The sequence below is a fragment of the Bombyx mori genome, chromosome 16, assembly GCF_030269925.1.
Source record: "Bombyx mori chromosome 16, ASM3026992v2".
NCBI lineage: Eukaryota > Metazoa > Arthropoda > Insecta > Lepidoptera > Bombycidae > Bombyx > Bombyx mori.
In genome coordinates, this window is record NC_085122.1 from 5,830,053 (window position 1) to 5,842,647 (window position 12,595).

The 12,595-nt window shown below is 33.2% G+C and overlaps 1 protein-coding gene across 6 annotated transcripts; it reads left to right on the forward strand.

Annotated features, from left to right (window-relative positions):
• The first annotated feature begins 232 nt into the window (after window positions 1-232).
• LOC101737731 (uncharacterized) lies at window positions 233-12,485 on the forward strand. Of its 6 annotated transcripts, none has more exons than XM_062672989.1 (6): window positions 233-392; window positions 1,903-9,545; window positions 9,615-9,689; window positions 9,880-9,981; window positions 11,646-11,759; window positions 12,008-12,485. In XM_062672989.1, the coding sequence occupies exons 2-6, from the start codon at window positions 9,318-9,320 to the stop codon at window positions 12,389-12,391; spliced, it is 903 nt and encodes a 300-aa protein (XP_062528973.1). In that variant the 5' UTR covers window positions 233-392; window positions 1,903-9,317; the 3' UTR covers window positions 12,392-12,485. The 6 variants fall into 6 exon arrangements, with proteins under 6 accessions (XP_062528973.1, XP_004928893.3, XP_037872313.1 ...); XM_062672990.1 differs by lacking the exon at window positions 233-392 and adding an exon at window positions 395-523; XM_004928836.5 differs by lacking the exons at window positions 9,615-9,689; window positions 9,880-9,981; window positions 11,646-11,759; window positions 12,008-12,485 and having other exon boundaries at window positions 234-392; window positions 1,903-5,722.
• Window positions 12,486-12,595: the final 110 nt, after the last annotated feature.

Here is a 12,595-nt window from a genome sequence, read left to right on the forward strand (position 1 = left end):
TCAAGGTTAGCAAACTGCTAATCTGTGCACAATCTTAAACTCAACTGACTACTTGCTGTATATCGCCGTTTGACAAGAGTAAGTAAATCGCTCTGGCTATCATACATTTACATTAGTCCAGCGAGGGCACATTAAAAATCGATCGGGGGCGCCGCATTGCTGACCTCTGCACTAGACAATCGAGGCAATTTCATTAATTCAGGAGTTTTTTCAATCATTCACTTTGTCACAACACTATTTTTATTTCATCAAAAACTGACAACACAGTACATAAACGTCAATTGACTTCGTCTAATAAAAAATACGATTATACTACTACTTACTAGTATTACTACTACTACCTACTCAAAGAAATATCTGTCACGCCGAGGTAAACAACTTTTTATTAAAAAGTAAGTACCTTAAGTACCGTACCTACCATGTTAAGTTTATTTATCATCTCTTACCTATGTTGCCGTTTTTCATGTTTATCATTTTGGATTCCGTGACTCCATCCTATTCCACTATTATAAAAACTACCTAGGTACAACAGATACATAGTAATAGTATTAAAGTATGGACATAAAATCTGTCTCAGTAATGCAGTGCCTAATTCGTCGATTATCGTCGTCGACATTTACGAATGCACCTGTGAACTTTAAACGCTCTCTTTTTCTGTCTGCTTTCTATGATTCATAGTTGCTTGTATGGATGACGTGAACATATTTCAAGAGTCTATGAGGTTTTGTCTTCAGAGTGCTTATGGGATTTTGTCTTATCATCACCCGGTTTCAATTTTTTAAATTACAGCACCGTTGTTTGTCTTGTTCATAAAATTCTATTACGTACCTACATGACGACTAATACCTAAACACCGACACAGAACTGAAAACCCATCTAAATGTAGTTACTGAACGGAGTTAAATTATTGCTTGAAAAGTGACTGAAGTGAAAGTTAATTAAGTATTGAGCTATTATTTACTAAGTAACTACAATATCATTTGACAATATCAAAAAAAAACTTCATCATTAAATAGTGATCAAATGATAATGATATTGAGGGATGAAAGGCTATTTGGTGTAAATGAGTCGTCTATTATCAAAGGTGGAAATCTGTGCATTTGGACAAAAAAATTTTATTGATATGTCAATACAGATTGATTTGAATATAATCGTCTCCTTCAAAGAATACGGTTCAAAACCTACATTAAATAAAGTTTAATACTTAACCTGTTATTTATCTAAGATGTTGTTCAGAAGAGTTTTGTGACTGCCAATGGAATACAAAGTCAATAATTCGTTTTTCTGATTTACCAATAATTTTCCAAAAGTCACATTGCCGGCTTTGATAATAGTCGACTCAAATGACATTTTGCTTAGTATGCAACATTTATATTTTTAATTAAAGGTGTGTTTTATTTGGTATTTCACTTACCGTTAAGTTCACTCCATTCAAATAGCTGAAAAAAAGTTATTAAGCATTTAAAATATAATAAATTTACTATACATGAGAATTGAATTTACCTAATGTCCTGTATCAAATTCATGATAGGAGATACATAATTTTAAATTGAACCTGGATAGGTTTGATCTTTCCAAGAAAGCAACTACATAAGTTCACTCACCAATAAAATCTTTAATTTAGTTATGTACTCATTAGTATAGTATAGTTACATTAGTATAGTTACATGGTTATGTACTCTGTTTGTTGTGTAACTACAATATTGATACCATACTCATTCTTAATATCACATGTAAGATTCAAAGATCCAAAGTCAATACTCAGGGTTAGCTGAAAACTATTTAATGTTTTGTTTTAATGTTGTGTTAGATATCTATCACAAAGAATATCACCTCCACTTTTCTAGTGTTAAATAAGACATGTATTTTGCCAATTTACACTTTTTTGTTGTTTTTTTCCAGATCTTCATAATGCCACCTTTAATATTAGAAGATGTGAGCTTAGGGCGAAAACATAAGCAATTTAACAAATTAGTCAAAGATGCAGCTAACACATCATTAGATGCAATCAATACTGATGAGAGTGACCTTGATAATTTGTTAAAAATAGAGATAGCTTGCACAACCAGGAAAGCAGAGTATATACTAGAAGTCTTTAAATGTAAAGATATGCTATATATCTCCAAAGCTATTAAGCACAGCACATGGTTAATAAAGGACAAACAATACTCTCATTTCATAAACCCAACATACCTTCATAATGAATTGTTCCCAAATATGTTGAAACAAGGCATAAACAAACTCATGTTACATATAAGACTAAATTTAAAAGATGAAATAAGGGTTGAAGAATTTTATCATTATGTCAAAGATAGACAACCTCAAGATGCTTACAAATGGTTACAAAACTGTTCTCTAGGCTTCATAGAAACAGTAATCAAAGAAGAAAGCAATGACTTGCCAGTGCATATTCTCAAGCGTTTGTGCGAAAAGTCATTTTCAATATTAAAGATATTTAATGAGACAACTGGACGTTTCTATGGTTCTACGATGTCGAAAACATTATTTCTAATAAAAAAAGAACCAGAGAAATTTTTAGATTTGCTTGAAAATGTTCAATATTACCGGCTTCCAGCTTTTGGGCCAAAATATACTAAGATTCTTATGGAAAAATGTCCACAACGAATATTAGATAATTTTCCAAAATTCGCAAAATGTGTAGACTGTGAATGTTTTTCAAAATATTTAAAACCGGATGAAATACAAAGCTTTTTATTAAAACATGTCAAGAATGATGAACTTGATTTCATATACACATATAATAATTTGATACACTTTATAAAACGCATGCCTCAAAAAGGTAGATTTGAATTTATACAGAAAATTTTCATTGATAAAGACCTTAAAGAAGAGCTCGGCGATTGTGACCGATTAGGTGTTGCGATGAGTTCTAAGCAGTCCAACAGTGTTCAAAATTCTTATGTTTGGTATAAATTTGCACCATTTGATGTGGCCTTTGTAGAGATAAAGAAACTCATACGTGCTGAATCATCACCCATAGAAAGAAACTCTATGATGATTGTTTTGCTTAAGTGTGCTGGAAATAACTTGAATGATATAAGAACAGTTCTCCAGTATTATCATGACAAACATATTAATGAACCTTTTAAATTTAAGATACAATTTGTAAACACTGCTATTTCAAATATCAAAGCTATTAAAAATCATGAAACTTGGTCCCTCCTAAATACACTCTTTCATAGTATGGAAGTATATGTTGAATCTGAAAATAATGTGCAAAAATGTATTGAAATTATTATTGTTCATAATGTTATGGTTGGTGAAACAAATCAAGAAATTGTAATTAAAAAGTTTTCTTTCAATACAATGAAATCGTTTGCAAAGATACTAAATCAAGAAGAGAAAACAAAATTGTTTAGTTTTCTATATGATCACTTACAAACACAATTAACTAGTCAAGAAATAAATGATAAAACATCTCTTGTAGATAATATTGGAATAATAAAAAATATTCTGATATTAATTAAAGATTGGAAAAAACACATATCTGACTTTCCCTTTGTTTGGAATAAAATTCAAGAACTCATGAGAATTAAAAAAGATAACTCCTGGGATGTAGACTTTTCATTTGTGTATAATTTAAACAAAGCCTGGAGACGACACATGTTTAAGGAATCTATTGCCCTTTCTCCTACTGAAATAGTATTTATAAATGCTTTGAAACATGATCCAAATTTATTGGTTCTATACAACAATGACATAAAGACTTTGTGTGAAAAGGAAACAATGTCATTGAGAATGTTTCTCAGTAAATTGCGTACATATTGGCCGCAAAATCTTGCTATTGCATGGAAAGAATATTACTTTGAACGCCTCGAAAATTCGAGTGTTCATAAATTTCTCATTCAAAATCTTATTTCATTACTTTCACAAAAGGAATTGTTGAGCATACTGGAAAAATATGCCCCAAGAGAAAAAAAAATTAACTGGAGTGAAGAGAATGAGCGTTTACTTAGTATTCGTAAAAATATAGCAAAACTCATGCACATGTCCAGACCGCTTCTCCCTATAGAAGTTGTATTACTTTATGCCAAAGGAGACTATTTGCAGTTCACTGTTCCATCTTTAACATCTATATTACAAAACTCCAGCCAAAATCAAACTAAAATGGATATTCCTTTGTTTATGAATGCACCAGTGTCTTTACAAAAAATTGGTATTAATTTTGCTTTTAACAAACTTCAGTCTAAAGAACTAAAACCATTGTTGTCAGATTTGTGGATGTCCACAAAAAATTCAAGCATACGCGCTGTTCTTTTTAAGCTAACATTTGATGGATTGTGTAAAGAAAAAAATGATGCCGAAGCTGAAGAACTTTGGAAAATTTTAGAATCTTTTATTGAAAATCTATCCAGTGAAGAAAATAAAAACATTTACAATATGTTGGGTAAAATTAAAACGGTGCCATTATCCATAAGGGGAAGTTATTATATGAGAAGTTACATTTTACTGAAATCATTACCTCCAAAAGCTAATTGTCAATATCTATTGGATAGGATTATAGATTATGCTCCTGAAGTCATGGATTTGTTAGAAAGCGATTTCGTGGAGGAGATTTTGATTAAACCTATGACAGAAACTCTTAACACCACAAAATGTGAATATTTTTCTGTAATCGCATCTTATTTACTTCAATGTAAAGACATTGCCGAACAAAATGAACGATTTGAACGAATTCTATCACCATTACTCGATAACTATTTACCGAGATATCACGAGGAACATGAACAAAAAAGATATGTTCGATGTAACATTGAAAAACTGCTTGAATCATTAACGTTAAACGTGAAAGATACGATTTTGAAAAAGAAGAATGTAATCCCATTGAAAATGTTCAAAGATATTTTAATTAAGCTTGAAAATTCACTTTCAATGGTAGAGAATTATCAAACTTTTACTGCTTGGAAACTGACATTAGCATTTATACAAGTAACTCATGCAAATGAAAAATTATTGCCTGCTTTTGAACCTGGTAATCTAGATGACAGCGTGCATGAAAAGTTATGGGAAAAATTTATTTTTGATATATCAGTGCCATTAGCCAAAGAAATTATAGATATTCTAAACGAAAATGTGAAAGCATATTCACTGGCTATAGTCACGTTATTTGGCGAGACTTTCGAAGAATTCTTAAGAAACATCTGTTACTATAACAGAAATGACTTGTTAAAATATATTCTTCAGTCCAGTGAATCGGAAGGTACCTACATTTTTGTGACACATTCATTTATTCCATTTACAGGTACAGATGAGGACAAAGAGAAACTTAAAAATATCAAAGAACTTATAAAATTACATCCATCACCTATCGTACAAATCCATTATCATAATAAGCTTGACAACTCACGTATAGAATCGTTTTAAGCTTTTATTTGTTTCATAGAAGTATGGCTTACTGTGTGTAATGAGTTACGTGAGCCTACTTACCCTGTGGTGGTATGAGTATTTGCCTACCACCAACAGCAGTGCTTATTTGGTAGTCCTAACCAATCCTTGAAAATAAAAAAAATAAAAATTATGAAGTTAAATAACTACCTAATAATTGTTGTTGTAAGAATGATAATACCAATTTTTATTTTAAATAATATATTTTATTAATACATTGATTTCACTAAGTCGGTATCTTTCATATTTACTTTAAGTAAATATAATAATATGTTATTAAATATATACTTCATTAAAGTTCATTTATTTTATCAAATTTTTTATTTGTCATTTCATTTCACGCTCAATGTGATGTACAAAAGAAAACCAGAGTATAGTTGTTACAAAGTACGACTGCATGCCGCCCTTAGGTGACCAATCTGTATACGCGTCAATGTAGGCTATAGGTAGCTAATGCACTGTAAGCTAGGTACTGACCGCTCCGTCAGCGTCGGGTACACACTAACGAAAATGTGTATTTACGATTATTAAATATACTACAATTATTATTACTACAAATAAAGGCCACGCGCGCTCGTACATACTTTGTAACAAATCTAATATATAAAATTCTCGTGTCACAATGTTCGTTCCCATACTCCTCCGAAACCGCTTGACCGATTCTCATGAAATTTATTATGCATATTCAATAAGCCTGAGAATCGGCTACTATCTATTTTTCATACCCCTAAGTGATTAGGGTTGTCCACCCCTAACATATTTTTTTTATTGGGACATGTTTTTTTGTTATAATGATGTATTATGTGGTTGAATGAGGTTTTGTTATTTTTATTATATATTCCCTCATCGTTCACAGCACTACATACCTCTTCCAATCATTTACCACATCCTTACACACTTACAATAAGTTTTTTTTTTTTCTACACTAGAAATTCCCTAGAAATCTTATATATGGCAAAACAATGTTTGCCGGGTCAGCTAGTATAATAATAATATAATAATAATATTGCCTACACTGTCTAATTATGAAAACTATTGTTCTCATAGTAGTCTAAATTCGAATAATTACTGTTACTTTACTGGTGGTAGGACCTCTTGTGAGTCCGCACGGGTAGGTACCACCACCCTGTCTATTCCTACCGTGAAGCAGTAATGCGTTTCGTTTTGAAGGGTCGGGCAGCCTTTGTAACTATACTGAGACCTTAGAACTCATATCTCAAGGTGGGTGGTGGCATTTATGTTGTAGATGTCTATGGGCTCCGGTAACCACTTAAGATCAAGTAGACCCTGAGCTCGTGCACCCATATAAGCAATAAAAAATAAATAAAAAAGAATTAGTATTATCTAAACTAGCCTTTTGGGTTATGGCTAGGTTGAAAAGAAATAGGTATATCCAAAAAAAAAATACTGAAAATACCGTAGCATGTTTTAAATTATTATTCGTAATTTAGTATTTGTAATTTTTCTTCATTTTTAATGAAGTATTTGAAACAACTTTTATTTTTTTTAATTATTTGAAACAATACTAATTCTAATTCTAAAATTCTAAAGGTCTAATTCGTTAGTAAAAATTTTGAGAAATCTACTATTAGCCATCTAAAAGAGAAGAAAAGAGCTAAATAATCGGTTAAGTAACCATTAAATGTCTTAAGTGCGGCAGTAAACGATGACGAAGGATTTGTGTGCAAGCACATGTATCACGATCATCAACTGGAAGAGAAACCCAAAAAGGCCTAAGTCTTGTAAATGTTGTATAACTGATTATAACGTTAGTATTTTTTGCTAAAAATTTCATATGTAGATTTTTTAAAGTATCTTTTAAAGTAGGCGTTGTCTAAGGCATACGTTAAAGGCTTATTACACTTGGCTAAATTTAGTCGACTGCTGCGACTGCAGCTTTAGAAGCTTCTGATTACACTGTTCTAAATTCAGTTACTGAATCAATTGTCAGTTTAAGCGCGACGAAGTTGGACGTGTCGTGTGTGTACGAGGATGCCCCCAATATTGTCTAGACAACAAAAAATTGGTCCTGACGTAGCCGCCGCTGTCGGCTCAATTGAAAATGAATGAATCGGTTGTCTGTAAAGTCGGTTTACTAACGATAGTTGAACGTGACAACGTCATAAGAAAATACTGATGGAATGGTTTCATTTTTCAAAAGAAAATTTTAATTTTATTTGTTTGATAGGTATTTTGTATGGACAATTGACACCACATTCACTTTTCACTGAACTTCATACTTGACGAAAACATGTAAATGTATTATTATATAGCTGCTGTCCACGCGGGTACATCGCTCAAGTAGTCGAAGTCGAACGCTGCCGAACGCGGAAGCCGATTGTGCCTCTTTGTTGCACGTTGCGCGCTCTCGCTTGCACTTCAAGCTTTAAATGGAACGCCTCAGAGCGAGGTAACGCCGCATGAGTCATGTTTTTTCGTGCGTGCAGCCGACTCTATCGAATTATAAGACGTTGTCACGTCAAAAAAGAAGAATATGGGTGAAGAAATATTTATTGCTCAGCGGAAAAATACCAAATATGAACATTATGAGTGATTTAGAACCAGCAGACTTCAGAAATTATCTATAAATGGATTCGAGCTCGTTTGACCTAATATTAAACCTTGTGACACCGTTTATTCAAAAGCAGGATACTATCCTACGATAGTCTATTATATAACTATTACATATCTAATCCTACGATAGTATAAGTCCAGAAGAAAGATTGGTTGTAACATTAAGATTTCTTGCAACAGGAAATTCGTATCAAAATTTAAAATTTAGTTCTTCAATATCCCAACCCCTGATGACAAAAATTATCCCTGAAACATATCGGGCTATTTATAAATGTCTGGAACATTAAATAAAGGTGACCGAAATTAATACTTTTTATTCGGAAGTAAAAAACAAACTAAAACGTCCTTACGGACGGAGAGCTATGGGACGACTGAAACTATTAAGCAACTTAATGCGATCACACCTTCCTAAATGCGTTTCTAATTAGGCTTCTAAATGATTTAGTCAGTCAGAAACCATCCTTGCTATTGAATTTAGTAGGCTAACGCTAACTTACTTAATGCTATTACACTTCACTGAATTCAGTAGCAACTGAATTCAGTCGACTAAATTTAGCCAAGTATAATAAGCCTTTAGTAGGCAGCTTTATGTGTATTTGAGTGGTCCGTCCCTACAAGGAGAACTGGCGGGCGGTCGAGCTCCGGATTTTCACGACCGCGGATGCAGATGACTGCCGACAGCAATGAATCCTAACTTACGATACACGAGTTTATCTATAAATCAGCTGGTCGATTTACTGCGAGACCCTGACGCGTTTACGATAACTTTGGCTTACGTTAAAAAAGTAGTTTCCAGTAACATCTACTGTCGCTTAATGTATCACATTATCTTCACTTGTTTCTCTTTTTTCGTGTTTTGTGATTTCTGTCCTTGGAAAATAAACGATGAGTGTTTCAAATTTTGTGCGGGTGGTTTAATTTCATACCAACTACGAATAATAAAACTATAGTGAAATAGTAATTACGCTTCAAAAATGGTTCCACGTAAATAGCCGCCGCGGAGGGCGGGGCTTAAAATAGCTACAGAACGGCGCGCCAGTTCGCTGTCGCACTCATGTCGTGCGGTTGTGTTGCGTCAGTTTTCGGTTGACCAGATAATTATTATTTTGCTCGTTTTGATTTTGCAAGTATGCCATCGTGTGTCGTGAAATGGTGTAAAAGCCATACAGATATGAAAAACAGTGGAATTAGCTTTCATAAGTAAGTATACAAACATCGTAAAATTTCATACTATTGATGATGGATAGTGTTATGCAATATGTACGATTACTTTTTCTATGCAGTAGTAGTTCTTTATACTGCTCAGATAAAACATAAGTTTTATTTAAGTAGCAAGGATGATATTATGCAGCGATAACAAAAGATTTTATTACTGCAGATTTCCGACAAATGAAATTCAACGTAAAAAATGGATAACCGCAGTACGTTTGGAAAGAAATGAAACAAATTGGACGCCTTGCAAAAATAGCACAATATGCAGCATACACTTTCAAAAAGAGGACATGTACGCACTTGAAAATGGAAGTCGTGTGCGATTAAAAAAATCTGCGTTGCCCATTTGCACTGTCAGTATGTTGTATAATTTCCTGTAATAATGTTGTTTAAAATTATACATTACTAATTATATTTTACAGATGGTTACTCCATTGAATGTACACTCAAATGACTTTTTGGAACCTTCATCTACCACGTGTACAACAAATTTGCAGGTGTAATAATTTTTTTATTACTTATCAATAATAGAATCTAATCTGAAACGTCGTTATTTTCGTATCATAACGACGTTTCAACGACGTTTTAGTATCAAATATAGAAGGTGCAAAATCATTTTACTTTAAAATTAACTGACATTTTGAATCAATATATCTCCATTTTTATAACTGTATTTGTATCTTACAGAAAGAGTCCTCAGTGCCACGGGAAGATGTAAAAAATAAAGCTAATTTAAGGGAATTACATTCACCTAATTGTAGTAATATAGAACAAAGAAAAAGGAAATTGGTGAGTTTGTCTATTGAAATTACAATTTTCTATTCTTAGTATAAAGGGTGGAAGAGATAGCTTTCGGAAATCTTGAAAAATGAACTAAGACGATATTTCTGAGCAACTTTCTGTAAAGAAAAAAACTATAACTCCCATACAAACTCAACGTTTTATGGATATTTTAGTTTACTTTCTGAAAGTTTTTCTTACGAGAAAATCTTTAAAACTATTATCCTAAGTCCAAGATATATCTGTTCACGGGGCTGTCTGTTTCAGTGGATTTTTTTTAATGTACAACTGAATTTTTTGCCTGCCTACCGTAAAAGTAATTGCTATAAATACATAGTCAGGTCATAAATTCTGTCACATGTTTAATGTAAAATAATTGAAACAAGTTTATTCATTATGTAACCATTCATATACCAAAATGAACTTAACAAAACATAGATTCTTATGACACTAAAGTTTATTCAAAATGACCTCCGTGATTTTGAATACAGGCCTTCAATCTGCGCGGCCAGTCGTTTATCGCAGCACGAACGAGGTCCATGTCAAAATCGGCGGTTGCCTTAATCAAGGATGTCTTGAGTGACTCCAAATTGGGATGAGGCTTTGAGCACGCCTTTTCCTCCAAGTTTTGCCATATCTTGTAATCTAACGGATTCAAATCTGGACTGGAGGAGGGCCAGTCTTCGTGCCGGATGAAGTCGATTTCACGTGCCGCCAGCCAGTCTTGTGTGCTCTTCGCTCTATGAGCTGGCGCCGAATCTTGTTGGAATACCCAGTGCCTGTTATTGAACATGGTATGAGAAATAGGTTCCACAAGGTTCGTCAGGACTGTATTTTGATACACAACTGCATTCGTTTTTACACCTTTCTCACAAAAATGTACCACTGTTAAGCCCCAATAAGAAACTCCCAACCATACCATGAGCGAGGATGGAAAATGACCTCGTTGGAAACGCGGAATACGGTTGCTCGCTTCTTCACTACTGTGTGCGTACACCTTATGATTTTGTTTGTTGTAGCTCTCTTCTACGGTAAAAATTTTATCATCCGAAAAAAGAATTTCCCGATATTTTTTTCTCGCGTACCGCTTCAACAAAGCGCGGCATCTCTTCAGTCTCAGGTCCATTAGACGAGCATTAAAACGATGTCCTGTTTTTCTTCGATATGCCCGAAGCCCTAAGTCTTCATTTAACACCCTTTTCACCGTGGTTCTACTTAACCCCATCTGAAGGGCCAACAGTTTCTGCTTACGCTTGGGATTTCTTTGAATTCGCGCCTTCACAGCTTTTATCACTGCTGGAGTCCTAACGGACCGAGGGCGACCACTTCTTGACCTGTCATCTACACTTGAGTCTTCATTGTATCGTTTGATGGTACGATAAACGAATCTTTTGGTTATATTCAAATTTTTCAGTATGTTAAAAATTTGAATTGGCGCGTAACCGCAACGATGCAACGCAGTAACTGCAACACGGTCTTCTTTAAGCGTGGAGTGGCCATATTTAAAAATGAGTAAAATTCTAAAAGTATACATTTTTATTTTCATGAACAATTCGAAATTCGAATTCTATAAACTTTTTTGTGGCCAGCATTCTAAAAGAAAAGTTTTTACTGTGTGACAATACTTATGACCTGACTAGTTATATTATCAAGAAAAAAATTTTTTTTAACAGGAGAAAACAACTGATAAAGTAAATATTTGCAACAAAATGCATGAAAAAAATAATAAAGAACATGACCTTGAAGAGCCTGGTTGCAGCTACATGGAAGAAAAAAAGATTAAAAAGGTAAGATGGTAGTTTTACGAGTTTGCGTCATTCCAGTTACAAAACTATTTGGTGAATTTTAAGCCGAATAACCTAGCAAGTTCTGTATTTTTGCTGAATTTACTAATTTAGAAAATAAAGGAAAAGCATTATTCACATTTTAAAAGAAAATAAAAATGCTAAATCTAAGAAAATATACCATCAAGTACTAAGTATTTTTCGAAATAAAAATATTCTAATTAATAAAGAAACCTGTTCTTTTTTTTCAGGTAGAATGTCCGAATTGTGAACATAAATTTTATATCGCGAATGAAATTTTGGAGAACAAAGCCAGTCTGTCGGCCTCAGAAAAATTAAAACCTTCATGCAGCACTCCGATAAGTGTACCTTCGCCTGAAATTGAATCTGCTTTTAATAGTCCTCAACACCAAAAACTAAAAAAAGAACTAGATTTAAAGAAGAATCTCGCGAATAAACGATTATTTAAGATAAAGATATTACAGCGGCAAAATAAAAGGCAAAAAAAAAAGATTTTATCGATGAAATACTTTATTGAGAATTTAAAAAAAAATGGGTTTGGGCATTCAAATTTACATACAGCGCTCAGTGGGTTCTCTGGAGTATCGTACGTATGCTGCAAAAAAGCTAAATAAACTAATTATTTTTAGAGGTACATAGTTCATAGTTTAATTTTGATTTAATTTGTATGCTAGTGATTACTGAATAAATATTCTATGTTATCTCCAAGTCGACTTAATATTATTTTCACTCTGTCCTACCCCTACGCGTAATTTAATAACTGCAAAATTCTAGCCCTGTTCTACCGTGTTATTTGCACAGTCACATTATGCATTTCA

Bases quoted from the DNA above. Each gene is read 5' to 3' on its own strand.
- LOC101737731 (XM_004928836.5), top strand. From the start codon at position 1,912: ATGCCACCTTTAATATTAGAAGATGTGAGCTTAGGGCGAAAACATAAG.